This window comes from Puma concolor, chromosome B2 (assembly GCF_028749965.1).
Source record: "Puma concolor isolate L17-30 chromosome B2, mPumCon1.1.hap2, whole genome shotgun sequence".
NCBI lineage: Eukaryota > Metazoa > Chordata > Mammalia > Carnivora > Felidae > Puma > Puma concolor.
In genome coordinates, this window is record NC_141671.1 from 121,270,147 (window position 1) to 121,286,739 (window position 16,593).

The 16,593-nt window shown below is 36.1% G+C and overlaps 1 protein-coding gene across 2 annotated transcripts in view; it reads left to right on the forward strand.

Moving 5' to 3' along the window:
- Positions 1-16,593, forward strand: part of LOC112862002 (uncharacterized) — a 314,201-nt gene that overhangs the window by 248,322 nt on the left and 49,286 nt on the right. The window contains exon 4 of one of the 2 annotated variants that reach the window (XM_086707866.1): positions 9,032-13,722. The exons of the other annotated variant lie outside the window; for it this stretch is intronic. Within the exon in view, the coding sequence (XP_086563992.1) occupies positions 9,032-9,179 (148 nt within the window). The 3' untranslated portion in view covers positions 9,180-13,722. Of the gene's footprint in view, positions 1-9,031; positions 13,723-16,593 lie in introns of those variants that run through there. 2 annotated transcript variants of the gene reach the window in all.

Here is a 16,593-nt window from a genome sequence, read left to right on the forward strand (position 1 = left end):
ACCAAATTGACCTTTACTTTAGACTACACCCATAGGTATGAGGCATAATTTTTCCTTCCTCACATACTGTAGTATTAAATTTAGTGTTTAGCATTAAATTTAATACTGTAGTATTGAAAAAAACACCATGTAAATTCTGGGAGGAATAATGAACCTAGTCAAGGGAGAAATCAATATACCATTTTCTTATTCTTTCTTTTTCGCTTCTGTCTTCCACTCATATACATAAACAAACCACTGTAGATCACCAAGTATTGGGAGAAAATCAGAAGAGCAAAGAAAGAAACTGATACCCTAGGCAAAGGAGTATTCTTATCAAAGGAGAATTTAAAACACTCATCCTAAACAAGTTTCCAGAGACTATTTTATCACTAAAACAAAAATATGTTGCTGTGAAAAAAAATCCAGAAAACCAAAAGCTTTCTCGGAACTTGAAACTATGCTTCCAGAAATAAAATATTCATAAAAAGATTAAATAAAAAATAGTCCTTGTAGAAGAACCTAATCACATTAGGACAATCTCCCAGAATGAAGAGCAAAAAGAGATGAAAATTGGATTATGGATGTGAAAGTGTTTTGGATATTAAGCTACTACATACATAAAACATAGCACTATCATGGGTAGTGGAATGTAATATACAATGGAAGAATTCTAAATATTTAGACAGAAGATTGGGGCAAATATATTTAGCTAATACATAAGGATGTGAGGATATCCATGTGTTTGTATCCCATTGAAAAGTTGAGTAATACAGTTTAACAGTTTAGTGTAATACTACTAATAGAGTAAAACAGTTTAGTGTAATACTACTAAATCACTTTTTCTTTCAGAAGACAGCTTTCATTATAGAATCATTTCCCAGCATTGTGGAAATCACATAGGTTCCTAGAAGTTACAAGATGGAATTTCATTCAAGCTAGAAACATGGGTAGCATGGAGTTTCATGCATGCTTCTGTGATTGTAGGAAAGCAGTGCTCGGATAGGTATACACAAAAGACCAAAAATGGCCATTAGGGAACATGGGTCAGTTTTACCACTTCTTCAAGGGTTGACTTAAGTTCAGACTTACAACAAGGATTGTGCATAGTTGTTATTTCACCTCAGCTCAATTTTCTTTTTTAGCGGCTTTAAAACCAAACAACCACACATAACTTCATTTGCATGTCAGGCTCTCTGTAATACATTCACATTTGCATTATTAAACAATTTGAGTGTCTGCATATGGGTTTTCCAAAAAGACATGTGCTTCCTACAAGATAAAAATGCTCAACCTGATGGTCCCAAACTCCTGAAATAGGACCCCAAAAGTACCTGAAACCCAACTGTAATAATTCCAGGAAGTCCGCTAAACCCTTGCTTTCAAACCACAGATATATTCCACTCGTTGAAAAAGCACCTTTAGCCTAGTGTCGCTCCTTAGCAACAAGAGGTTAGGTTGGTGGCATACACCATTTCCAACAAAATGAGGAAACCTAAACCACTGACGAACGTTGTCAACTCCAGAAATTGGGATTAGGTTATGGAGGAAAAAAAAATATTAAAGGAAGTGACCCTGATAAATATTGACTTTCTGGCAAGTTTGGATCTATTCATACTAAATAAAAATATGAGGTTTCTTAGTGACACTTGACCTATGAAGTCATCTCCAATAATGTTATAATATATTGGACAAGAACTGCAAAACAAATGATTCCCCTAACTGGGCCAAATTATTACAACAGCCTTTGACTAATTCTCTCCATATTATGCTTTCCTTTTGCCAATTACCACTCACTTCCTCCATATGGTTTTCCTAGTTTATAGGAATTTCAGGCTGTCCATATCATAAACTTAAAGAACAATGACCACGGACAGAAAGTATAAGCAAAATGTAATCATAATGCAATATCTTAATTGGGAAATAAAGGTGAGAAAGAGCACAAAATTACTGGAAAATGTACAAGAAACAAGAGATAAATTTTCTGGGTTAAGTTCAAAGAATTAGACTAGACTCTGAGAGCTCTATTTTCCAACTCATTTCTGACTTCTCATAAACAGAAGTCAAAGTCTTAAGTTTCCATAGCATTTTCCTCTTTCTCCTCTCCTAAATTGGGCTTAATTCAATTGGCCATCATATTCTTCTATAGGAAATGACCACTGTTAACACAATAATTTTATACTTGATACAGATATATCTCCAAGTAAATAATGTCATGAGTAATATAAATTTCGATCCTATGTATGCCAGACAAAAAGCACAGTGGCTCCACACACATTATGGTATATGGGAAAATGAATGTAAATATGAAAAATAATGCATGGTCCTTATACCCATAAAAACTTGTCAAAGACAAGAGAAAAAAGACCTACTCAAAAAGGTCCAGGAGTCATGAGCGTAATAAACAAAGAGGTGAAGGGGGCCCGGGGGGACTAAGTGCATGCTGGGTTTAAAACTACATTTTGACATTTGAATGCTGATTTTATGGCATGAACTTTTAAAAAGTCCTGTTCTGCTGCCATGGTTGAGTGCTCTTCCAGATCTGGGATAGAAGGTCACTTTTAAATACTGAACCATGATATAATGTAGGATGTTCTCCTGGTTGGATTTCAGGAAAGCCAGCTACGCATGAAGTCAAGATGTATATATCTAGCTCCAGCCAACTGGATGTAATACATAGCTCAGGAAAATGCCATGTACTCTATTTACGTCAGAAACTCTGACTTTAATATTGACAAAATAATTGTTGCAATTTATCAAAGAAAAACAATCCACCATAAATATTTTCTTTTGATGTTATGGGGATAAAACGATTGTTCAGTTGACTGATTAAACTCACTTTTCAACCGACTGTGGTTTTATAGAAACATGGTCCTGCCTTCACAACTCTCTTTTTTCCCCAATTCAATTTATGATTCATTTCATGACCATGAGAATATAGTAAACTAGTGCCCCACTTATCAATGGTTTAACAATCATCGTGGGGTATATTGAGTAAATCAGTAGATATTCTACTGGAGCAAAAGGAATATAAAGGTGCAAAACAGTCCCTAAACAGGCCTGAGTTCTTTCGTATCCTGCTGTTCAACATGTTGTGTTTCCCTGGGCAAGTCACTTTGACATGTCAAGAGGGAGATCTGGCAAGTATAAGATTGCCAACACCTGTTTCCCCTGGCCACATTATAAAGAAATCCTATTACCATGGGGTAGTAAAGGTTCATTTTGTTTTGTTGTATTTTGTTTTAATCAGGAAGGCAGAAGAGCTTATGCAATAGGTTTGGCTCTGCCTCTTGGTAACTGTATGACATTGTACACATTTCACTCCCTTTTTGTGCCTCAGTCTTCTTATTTGTAAAATAGAAGTCGGACTAAATAATCTCTCTGGTTCTTTCTAGCTCAAAATGCTATTATTGGAGAAAAAAAAAAGTGCCTCTAGGCTTCTAATTTGAACGCCAGGTTTCAGCCTGATGTGAATTAAACTGTCTGGGTTATAAACCAACTAACTACAAAACAAGGTTTATAATGGAAACAACAAGTGACCCTTGGCTGCGGCAAAGCTAACAGTTCCCGCTATAATATTCAGTTACCGCTCATATCCCTGGGCAGTAACTAGAGTGTTATGTAACAGTGACTATTGCAGGATTACCCAATCCTTTCACCTAACCCTAATTGTACAGTCTGCTTGTGGTTCCTTTAATACCTGGTTCTCTTCAATGACAAGCTCCAGCGTAGCTGCCACCACTAAACCCAGCTTTTGCTGGTTTAAAATAACAGTTACATGCAACTTGCAAGTACTGTCTTTTTTAGAGTACATTATTTTTGCTTCCCCTCCTGCCCCTTTTCTAACTGGCAACGACTTCTTGCCCAAAATGACCTAGCACTAGGAAAAATTCTAACAAATAATAAAATGCTCCAGTACAGGTAGAGTACATACTGTCCTCTGACTTAAGGCACAGACCAAGTAAAGAGGTCCAGCTGGAAAGACCTAGAGGAAAGGCAGAGAGAGATGATTTATGTTAACTACAACAAATCTAAAATGGAATGGAATTGACTCTTTTTGCATTTGCATATAGCCTGTACTCCCTTTATTATATACAAATGTTTTAACTTTCAGTCAAAAAGGATGGATGGCAAATTTAGAAGAAAAAGAACATTTTTTTTTATTGAAGGGCAATTGACATCAATTTTTATAACACAAAAAAGAAATGGATATCTAGGTAAATATCAAGTCTGACACTTAAGATGAAACAATAGGTTTATTTCAAGATTTGCATATCATCTGAAAGGTTCGTGATTAGAAACAATGTAAACAGTTGTTCCTCAACGTAGCACAATCCAATAACCTTTTTCTCAAAACATATTAATTTTTTCAGCTTACAGGATTTTCACATTCCTATTTTTGAAAACACGGGTCAGCAGAAAAAACAAAGTAACAATCAAAACAGATAACTTAATCAAATAATCTACACTTTTTCAATGCATGGTTATATTAACATAATAAAGATATTACATTTATACATTTTGCATGCTATTTATGTTTACCAATCACTGTCATATAAACATTGATATTTAAATATTATGAATAATATCAAAAAAGGGATGTATTTTATTGTTACAAGGTATTTATCTACTCTGTTTGAATTTGATTATATCCAATTTTTGTATGTATTTTGTATGAATGATACAATAGACACACTTTTGTAAACGTTTTTGCCTGAATATCTGATTATTTTATTCCTTAAGCAACATGCCTTAAGCTATTTATATAGACTGCCAACTAAATCTAAAAGCTACAGCTAAAATGTAAAATTATTTTTCATCCCCTAATGCCAAGTAAGTGTATTATACTATAAAGATAGAAACGACACAAGGTAAAAACAAAAAGTCTGTATGTGATGCAAAGTGTTTATATACCTGGGCACTTTATATTTCAAAACCATATTTTTTACGTTTATTTATTTTTGAGAAACAGAGTAAGACAAAGCGTGAGCGGGGGAGGGGCAGAGAGAGAAGGAATCTGAAGCAGGCTCCAGGCTCTGAGCAAGCAGTCAGTACAGAGCCTGATGCAGGGCTCGAACCCACAAACTGTGAGATCATGACCTGAGCCCAAGTCGGACGCTCAACCGACTGAGCCACCCAGGTACCCCATATATTTCAAAACCATATTATAATGTGCTAAATTCTAATAACCATCCAGAAAGAGAAATTCACTTAATTATATTACTTATGTTAAATAAAAATATTCGTATAAAACCAGGTTTATGGATGACAATCATAAAGATACTTGGTTGTGGATGGATTTTTAAATATCATGATATAAAACAGAAATTATTGGTAAGATGAGAACTTCCCACGATTGAGATTGCATATGTACCTGCAATCACACCCATCCTGTTGTCCTTTTTATATATGTATACAGTGGAAGGAGTGCTTCTCTTTCCATCTGAAGTTAAATCTTCGACTTACTGTCTGGGCTCAGCATCCGCCCCACCCCCCCTCCCGCCCAACACCTGCTTTCAGGGATATTGCTTTATTCATTGTTTACCTCCTCTCCTGTATCTAAAGTTCCTTACTCTGTACTAGATTTTTTCCATCAATATTTTAAATGTGTACAAGTCTCTTCCATTGTTAAGATCTTTTCAGTTTCCACTTTCTCCCCTACTTATTACCCTGTCTCTTTCCTCCCTTTAGCAGCCAAATAGTTTTTTGAAAAACATTTGTAGAGGCTGACTGTTTTCCCTACTGTCCTATCACATCTTAAGTAGCTATAAAAGGGATCCCACTTCTGTCATTCAGTGGCCCTTGTCACACTCTTAATTGTCCTATTATGTCTCATCCCTGGCCAGCCTTTTTCTGTCTCTTTGGGCTCTCCTTCTTCTTTCCACTCTTGTGTAAGGCTGCTGCCTTTTAAGTCATGTCACAGTTTATTACCTTCTGTCTTTGAATTTTGAATACTATATTGTTAATTAAGCAACACAATCAACTTTGTAAATACATAGTAGTAAACGTTTTCATCATCCTTATCCATTCAGTTTGTATTCGCAGTCATACATTCGCTTAGCTGCCATAGTTTGTACTCTTTTTTCTTAAGCCCGCTGCTGGAGCTAGAAAATCCCCCACTTAAATCCATTTTCAAAATCCTAGAATTTTCTAAATAAAATAGCAAGTTGACAAAGTGAAAACAAATGTTATTTTAGAAGAGCGTGTCTGTCTATTTGCTAGGGGAAACAGAGATCTTTGAAAGCAAGCAAACTGCTTTCTAAAATTTATTTTTACCATGAGTGGACATGAAGGATGACCCTGAGAGGCTTGGCTGCCCAATGGACAGCGTCATTCTTGACAGAAGTGCCTGCTACTGGCACCAGAGAACATGTCCTTCCTTGTATCCTTCAGACTTGACTCGGCAATTAGCGTATGCTGCCCATACACGACACAGGGAAATGAAGAAAAGAAGATTCCAAGCTGACAGCCTATAGCTGGGCCTCCCTCTCTCAAAGCTGCTCCTAAGAAGGTTGGGTTGTGTTTAGTCAGGCACATATAGGACCAATGCTCTGCCTTCTTCACATTCTCTAAGATACTGTACTTAAGTTCTTTCAATCGACATGGTAAGATACTGCTTCAAGTTTAACATCGACGTGGCGAGATACTGCTTGTTTTCTAGTAATGAGCTTGATTAATGCCATTGTCTGGTGATACATTTAGGCTTTCTAATAGGATTTTTGCACTGATGTGGCTTGAAAACAGTTTGAGTGGGTATGTTTGGACTCTAATTTTAGTGAATTACATGGTAATGAGGAGCAGAAGAACTGGTTTATGCTGGCAAATTCTTAAGTAGGGGAACCAGAGAACCAACCAGATCACCTCTGAGTGCATGATTCTGAACATCTGGATGCCTATTGTTGTGCTGTGCATATTTTAATACAACTTTTTGTGGGTTCATTAAAATCTTCTCAAAAGTAACACTGAAAAAAAAAAATGGGGCGCCTGGGTGGCGCAGTCGGTTAAGCGTCCGACTTCAGCCAGGTCACGATCTCGCGGTCCGTGAGTTCGAGCCCCGCGTCGGGCTCTGGGCTGATGGCTCGGAGCCTGGAGCCTGTTTCCGATTCTGTGTCTCCCTCTCTCTCTGCCCCTCCCCCGTTCATGCTCTGTTTCTCTCTGTCCCACAAATAAATAAACGTTGAAAAAAAAATTAAAAAAAAAAAAAAAGTAACACTGTGCGGCGCCTGGGTGGCTCAGTCGGTTAAGCGGTTAAGCATCCCACTTCGGCTGGGGTCATGATCTCGCGGTCCGTGAGTTCGAGCCCCGCGTCAGGCTCTGGGCTGATGGCTCAGAGCCTGGAGCCTGTTTCCGATTCTGTGTCTCCCTCTCTCTCTGCCCCTCCCCCTCTCATGCTCTGTCTCTCTCTTTCTCAAAAATAAATAAACATTAAAAAAAAGTTAACACTGAGAAGACCTCTAAAATGTACATTAAAAAGTGTGCTTTAGGCCAAAATAAAATTGTTCTTTGGACTTATAAAACTACATGTAAGGATAAAATTCTGAGTGGGAAACAGAGCCCAAACACCAAACACTCTACTAACAGACCTACAATTGGTAAAATTATGCTCTTGTTTGGCACAGGTCAAACATTCCCAAAAGTTGTACAGCCACATAGTGGAAATCAGACATAAAACAACCTTAGCCATTGGGTGAATTTTATTACTTATCCAAGTAAAAAAGCACATTTTTAGGGCATGACAGACTGAAATGTAAGAACATACAGTACAAACTGTACACTAATAAAACTTTGACTTGCGTGTGGGTTGGAAGCATGAATTTTCATGGCTAGACCAAGTTATAATCGTATTCTTGGGCTTTGGATTTTTCCTTTTTTAATAGTTCAAGGATAACCTTCTATTTTGCAAATTTTTTCTCAAAATATGGATTAGAGAGAAAAAAATGGAAGTGGTAATATTGCAATAAAAGAGTCTGAATAAACCTTTGGCAAATAGAAGGCTGTTTCCAAATGATTAGTCAGAAGTCTATCTTAATTTGGAACAGAGTTCTGCTGAAGACAGTGGAGGAACACACACACACACACACACCAAAAAACAAACAAACAATGATAATGTATATCCAGCACTATTTAGGTTTATATTTGTGTAGGATAAGCCATTTATTATAGACACTGAAAGTGGTTATTAAGCCAAACAAGATATTAAGAAGAGTACCATAGCCAAAGCCAGGATGCCATCAATTATAAAACCCTTCCTTCATATATATCAGGTAATATTTCTTGGGATAATGTAATTGTGAACACAGTGCTCATTCAGATAAAAATCCCACTGTAGATCAGCTGTAATAACTTTGTTTATTGTAAGATGAAATGGGAAAAATCAAGCCCCAAATATCTCCTGAGCACAATACCCCTAAAAATGTTTGGGTAGATTTCTACAGGTTTCTTATCTATACTGTCAAGCTTAGCTTCTTGAGAAACAATGTTTTATTTTGTTTTACCTTCAACACAGAGCATAATAGCTTTTATATTGAATCTCTAAACAAAAGTTTATTCAACTAACTTGCTAAGAATTTGTAAGTTTAAAAAAATTTTTTTTAATGTTTATCTTTTTAGAGAGAGAGATAGAGTGTGAGTGAAGGAAAGGCAGAGAGAGAGGAAGACACGGAATCCAAAGCAGGCTCTAGGCTCTGAGCTGTCAGCACAGAGCCTGATGCAGGGCTGGAACCAATGAACTATGAGATCATGACCTGAGCCGAGGTAGGGCACTCAACTGACTGAGCCACCCAGGTGCCCCAAGAATTTGGAAGATTGGATAAAGTAGCTCTCAGATTGACTCTAGAAGAGTTGAAGATCTCTTTAATAGAGTATTATTTATAGCCTCAGGTTGAAAGGATCATTAACTCAAGGCATGACTGGGACACAAAAGAAATTAACACATTAAATAGGCTGAGACTATGAATAATTAAAGAACTAAGTAAATGGAGAGATAGTTCATGTTCATAGGTAAGAAGACTCAATATTGTCAAGATATTAAGTCTTCTCAACTTAATTACAGATTCAATGCAATCCCAACCCAGATCTCAGAAGATTATTTTATGGATATCAACAAAGATTCTAAAGTTTATATGGAAAGGCAAGAGACCCAGAGTAGCAAACATATTATTGAAGGACAAGGACAAAGTTGGAGGATGGACACTCTCTGACTTCAAGATTTTCTATAAAGCTACAATAATCAAGACAATGTGGTATTGGAGAAACAACAGACAAACAGATCAGTGTATGAGAATAGAGATCCCAGAAACAGACCCACATAAATATAGTCAACTGATCTTTGAAAGAAACAAAGAAACAAAGGCAATACAATGGAACTAAGATGATCTTTTCAACAAATGGTGCTGGAACAACTGGATATCCACATGCAAAAAAAAAAAAAAAAAAAAAAAAAAAATCTAGACACAGACCCTATACCCTTCACAAAAACTAACTTAAAATAAATCACAGACATAAATGTAAAATGCAAAACTATACATTCCTGGAGGATAACAGAGGAGAAAACCTAGATGACCTTGAATATGAGCAATGACTCTTCAGATGCAACCCTAAAGGCATGCTCCATGAAAGAAGCAATTGACAAGTTGGATTTCATTAAATTAAACTTCCATTCTACACAAGACAATAAGGGAATGAGAGACAAATCACAGACTGGGAGAAAATGTGTGTGAAAGACTCATCTGATAACGGACTGTTATCCAACATATATAAAGAACTGAAATTCAACAATAAAAACCTGATTTAAAAATGGGCCAAAGACCTTAACAGACACCTCATCAAGAAAGATACACAGAGGACAAGTGTGGGAAAAGGGGCTCTGCATCATGTTATCAGAGTAATGCTAATGAAAACGACAACGAGATGCCATTACACATCTAGTAGAATGGCCAAAGTCCAGAACACAGACAACACCACATGCTGGAGGGGACGTAGAGCAAGAGGAACTCTCATTTGCTATGGGAATGCAAAATGAAACAGCCACTTTGGGAGACAATGTATTTAAAAAAATAAAATAAACATACTCTTGCCACATAATCCAGCGATTGCACCCCGTGGTATTTCTCCCAAGAGCTGAAAGCTTACGTCCACAAAACAAAACCTATACGCAGTTGTTTTATAGAAGATTTATTCATAATTGCCAAAAGTTGGAAGCAACCAAGGTATACTTCAGTAGGTGAATGGGTAAACTGTGTTACATCCCAACAGTGGAATACTGTTCAGCTCTTTATGCCATCAAGCCATGAAAAGACATTGAGGACACTTAAAATGCATATCACTAAGTGAAAAAGCCAATCTAAAAAGGATACATACTGTATTATTCCCACCATATGACATTCTGGAAATAGCAAAACTGTGGAGACAATAACAAGATCAATGGTCATCAAGTGTTGGCTGGGGGGGTTGAGGTGAATAGTCAGAGCACAGAAGATTTTTTAAGGTGGTGACAATAGTCTGTATGACATCATAATGATGGATACATGTCATTATATACTTGTCCAAACCCATTGAATGTACAGCACCAAGAAAAAACCCTAAGGTAAACTATGGACTTTGGGTGATCACGATGTGTCAATATAGCTTCATCAATTGTGAAATAAATACCACTCTAGCAGAGCATGTTCATAATAGAGGAGGCTATGGCTGTGTGGGAACAGGAAGTACATAGAAAATCTCTGTACAAATCCTCTCAATTTCACTGTGAACCTAAAACTGGTTTTAAAAAATAAAGTCTTAAAAAAAAAAAAGATACCTAGACTCTCATGATGTGTGGCTTTCCCCAAGTCCATTAATCTGTATGAGCTACAGTTCCTTATTAATATTAAAAACTCCTCCAACTCTAAAAGTCCAAAGCTCCATGAGATGACTGATCTCAGCTGGAGATGACCGTATGCCAACACCATTTACCCTCATCCTTTTATTGCTCCAAGTCATTTAGAAGGAGCCCCTATGATTTGTTAACTTTTAAACACAATCAAGTTCATTCTCCCCAAGCTAGAAACATCTCAGATACATTGAAGCACCCACATCATTCTGTTTGTCTCTGAAGCAGATAAATGGTTATATCCAAGAGAATTATAATGTCCCTACCTTTGTCCCATTTCCCAAAATCTTACTTTCTCAATTCTCCAAATTAGTCTTGTTGAATAAATTGTTTTCTGATAAGGTGAGGATGTCTAGCAAACAAAGCAAATTTAAATGTTTGAAGTCCCAGTTAGTTATCTTAGTACAGTATAAACAAAGCCAGCAACAACTAACTTCATTATTGCATTGTAAACCTTAAACAATCTTTAGAAAGTTCTCATTTCACGGATGGATCTTTGCTAAAACGTGCCCACTTTGGCTGTTTAGGAATTCAGAACTTTAAAACATGTAATTTTTCCTACTGGAAAATATCGATGTTCAAAAAAAAAACCCATTAGTTTTAGTTGCTCATTTTCATGAAAATAGTAAAAATTAACAAATATTTATGAGTTTAAAATACGATGACCTCGAACAATCCAATCTCCCATAACTCCAGGATGCTACAGCCATGACCTCTTCAGGACCTCGTCAGCAAGCAAATGCACTAAATTTACTTCAGACCTGTCCTTGAATCCAGGATCTTCAGGGCAACATTACTTCATAGGTCAGGGATCTGCTATCAGGGAATGCACCGCAGTCCGCTGGCAGGACAGTCCGAGTCGCCAGCAGGAACAATTGGGGAGGTTGCAGGCTTGTTTATGTCAAAAGCTCTTGGTGCTAGACAGCAAAAGGAACTCCTTTAGAATTTGTTCCCATAATAGTCCCCGAGGTAATGACGCACAGCTGTGGAGAGGAAATGGGCTTTTTAATTTGTTAACCATGCCCAGAAAAGAAGAAAACAAAATGCTCAAAAGAGACTATAAAGAGTTCTTTTTCAAGTCTCCTCCAGAAACAGCTAAAAAAAAAAAAAAAAAAAAAAAATCAGTACAAACTATTCCCCCCAGTCACACAAAACGTATGTATATATGGCTTGTTTGTTCCTTCATATGTATCCCAACTTTGATTTGAATCTAGTGAAATCTTTTCTTCTGACTTCTCAATTTCACCTTTTCTTAAATGATCACGTTGTCTAAAGCCTGCTACCCTAAGACTCCAGAATCATTACTGCTGAAAGAGCCCATTTGGAAAAATTCAGCAAGTCGGGGAAAACAGACCTAGACTTTTAGCCAAAAGATTGAGTTTAAGAATGTGATTTTCTTTAAAATGCGGGTGTCAGGTTTTTAGAACAGGACGTTAAGTATTTTAATCCAACTCCACCCTTACCCAGGCTCTTTCTTTTTAAGAATTGTTTCCCGTTTCTTATGTTTTTAATGCATTTGCTTTGGTTATCATGAAATATTTCAAATATATGTCAAGTAAGATAGTACCATAGCAAGTGTCTGGAACCAAGGTCCATCTACCAACCTCCATCAAGTTACAAAGTTTATCATACTTGCCTCAACTTTACATGTTTTTTGTTAAGAAACAGCTCGTTACAAATATGACTGACGTTCCCTGACCACCTCTCTCAATCTTAGGGCATTTCCTTCATTCTCTGCCTTCCCAGAGATAAGCATCAACCTGAAGTTGGTTATCATTCTCAAGCATGTTTACACCATCACAACACAATGTCCGGAGTTGTTTGGCAGGTTTTAAGATTTTACGGAAATGGTATCATGCTTGATGCATCCTTCAGTCATGTCCTTTCTTCCATTAATATTGTGGGGAGACTCAGTCAAGTTGATATGTACAGCTGTCGTTCGTGCCCTTTCATCGTGTACCATATCTATTGGCAAGATTTTTCCACAATTTATCTGCCCAATGTTTTTCTTTTTCTTTCTTTCTTTTTTTTTTTTTTTTTGCTATTACTCATGACACTCTGGACATTTTCATACATGTCTCTTTGAGCACATATACCACAGATTCTGTAGATTTCAACTCTGTTTGATATTGCCATATTTCAAAATGGATGTAACAATTTACACCTTCTACCAGGCTCCAAACCTTTGCAACACAAGTTATTGCCAATAATAGATATAATTTTTGTTAATCTCAAGTTTGGTTTGCAAGCGTGAATTTCTTTGTTTTGTGGCATCTTTGCCATGTTTATGAGATTTCAGTTTCTATTCCAACCCATTGCTGGATTTTGCTGGATTTATGGGAGTTATTCATTATTTCTATACAGTTATTCTTTGTCAGGTATCGGCATTATTAATATCCACTCCAAAATGTAGATTTGTGAAAACTTTGTTCATAGGTATTTTTGTTTCCTGAATAGATGTTTTTAAAATTAATATACTACAATTTATCCATACTGAACTCGTTACCCATCCTAAGGTCATAAAGATATTCTCTTAAATTTTCTTTTAATAGTATTAAGTTGATCATATAATGTTTCTTTTTCAGCCTACTAAGATAGGTCCTTAATAAATGTCATACTTCATTTTTTAGTACTTCATTTAAATTTTCATCTCTCGGGGCGCCTGGGTGGCTCAGTCGGTTAAGCGTCCGACTTCAGCTCAGGTCACGATCTCGCGGTCCGTGAGTTCGAGCCCCGCGTCGGGCTCTGGGCTGATGGCTCAGAGCCTGGAGCCTGCTTTCGATTCTGTGTCTCCCTCTCTCTCTGCCCCTCCCCCGTTCATGCTCTGTCTCTCTCTGTCCCAAAAATAAATAAACGTTAAAAAAAAATTTAAATTTTCATCTCTAAGTTCACAAAGAAGTGTGTCTTCATAAATGGCTTTTCTTGTACTATCTTTGTTTGGCTTTGGTATTAATATATATGAATCTAACAGAACCAGTTGCAATTTTCATTCCTTTTACAGTCTTCACATAGTAGAGGTTATGCATTCTTTGAATGTTTTATAAAACTTGCTTCTAAAATTTTTCAGCCCATATTTGGAGAGAAGGGTCAGAATCCCCTAAAATACTGAAACAATTGCTATAATCATGCCAAGGGTTAGTAGTTATTTTCTTTGTTTTATTCTATTTCTTTTTAGCACAATTATTGGCAATTCATTTAATTGTTTAAATATATGGAACAAATATTGTTATTAGCATGCACAAATGATTTTTAAAGTTGCACTGGATCTATATTTATGTCTGTTTTATTTATGTTATTTATTTATGTCTTTTCTTTTTACTATATCCATCAGATAAAAAATTTGCCATATGGGTATAAAAAAGGACACTTGTGTTGAGCACTGGGTGTTATATATAAGTGATAAATCACTAAATTCTACTTCTGAAACCAGTACTACACTATTTGTTAACTAACTAGAATTTAAATAAAAATTTGAAAAGAAAATAAAAACCAGGGGCCCCTGGGTGGTTCAGTTGGCTAAACATCCAACTCTTGATCCCAGCTCAGATCTTGATATCAGGGTCATGAGTTCAAGCCCCACACTGGCCTCCACACTGGGCATTGAGCCCACTTAAAACAAACAAACAGGGATGACTGGGTGGCTCAGTCTATTGAGTGCCTGACTCTTGATTTAGGCTCAGGTCATGATCTCATGGCCCTGTGTTGGGCTCATCGCTGGGTGGGGAGCCTGCTTAAGATTCTCTCTCTCCCTCTTCCTCTTCCCCTCCCCTCTGCACCCTTTTTTTCTCTCTCTCAAAACAAAACAAAACAAAACAAAAAAATAACAATTTAGTTACTGATCTTTCTATTAGTTCTTTGTTGTTATTTCATGGATTTCTGCTTTTCCATCTATAACATCCTTTCTTCCTTCTTTAGGTTCTTTTTTGTTCTTTTTCTAGCTTCTTGAATTAAAGCTCATCTATTTTCCAAGCACTCTTATATATGAATAAATGCATTTAAAAGTCTAACTTTCCTTTTAAACAGTCACTCACTAGCAGTTTTATTCTCAGACTCATTTTAAGAGGAGGATTTTGATTTTTTTTTCCTCTATTCCTCATTCTGTCACCATTTTATATAATAGTTTTGCTTCCACAGGTGATACATGTTTGGTTTTTTTTTCCCTTTGTTTCTTGTTCCAGAGTTAAGGATAGTACCATTATAGAGACAACCAAGAATATAGTAAAATTTTAAAACTATATATATTTACATTTCTGATAAATCATTGGTAATAATACACAAAGTGTTAAGACAATTACTATTTATTCCCTGTCTTATGAAAAATTGATATAAAAAAAAACCTTACATATAAGAGAAAGGACTTGAGGGGGAATGATCCATATGAAATGATAAAATGTTTGCCTTAATGATAATGTCCTGTTATGCTTCTCCAATATTTTATATGTATCTGTTGACAATTAACCACTTGAATGGGATGATAGAGCAGAGAAAAAAACGCATGAGTTAGAATCCATTGGCAGTGGAAAATAATCAGGCACTGTCTTTGGGCATTTGCAATCAAAAAATGAAACAAACAAACAAACAACCCAAACATGGTTTCTAACAATAAGGGATGCACTGCCTAGTTAAGCTAAAGCAATCTTTAAATCATAATTTATGTAAATGAGAAAATAAAACCCATTTAGAAAATAACATATTTAGACATAACCCAAAGACTTATGTCTAAATATGTTATTTTCTAAATGGGTTTTAGAGTGATAGAGGCCTTTAGTAACAGAATAATAGAAAATAAGTATAAGCATAACTGAGAAAATGGGAGTGTGAAAAATATATTTTTATTAAAAATGCCAGAAATAGCATACATTTAAATTTTTAAAAACTCACTTAAAATCTTTACAAAAAAACCCATAATTTAGAGAACTTAAATCTGGACCTTTATTGTTCGTTTGTTTTCAATAAAAATTTTATAATTTAGTGCTCTTGAACTTCAAATTACTTTAATCCTTTTTATTTACAGGTTTTTATGGTACTTTCCACAACTTGTGAATCTGTGTTTTAGCATATATTCTTACAGTAGCTTACAAAGAAGAAATACTAGCACAGAAATCTAGAGACTTAGCTTTGTATGTAGTATGGTGGAAAGAATACTTTTGAATTTGACACATTTTTGATTTCTGCCTCTGCCACTTACTCTTGTCATTAGAAATTTCACTATGTGGGGCACCTGGGTGGCTCAGTCGGTTAAGCGGCCGACTTCGGCTCAGGTCATGATCTCGCGGTCCGTGAGGGCTGTGCGTTGGAGCCCCGCGTCAGGCTCTGTGCTGACAGCTCAGAGCCTGGAGCCTGTTTCAGATTCTGTGTCTCCCTCTCTCTGACCCTCCCCTGTTCGTGCTCTGTCTCTCTCTGTCTCAAAAATAAATAAATGTTAAAAAAAAAAACAAAATTAAAAAAAAAAAAAAAAGAAATTTCACTATGTGATGTCCACATAAGGAATTTTGGTGTCACTGGTAGTTTATCTACCTATCTAGCTAGCTAGCTAGCTCTACCTACTTATCTATTGTCAAAAGCTTATGAGAAAAACAGAAGTGAAACGAACAAATCACTTAAGTAGAAATTTTATTAGTAAAGGACAGTAAATTTTATTAGTTTTTTTAATTTTTTAATTTATTTTTATTTTTTATTAATTTTTACTTTTATTAGTAAAAAACAGCAATTTTTATGAATAAAAGACAGTTTGCAAACCAGAA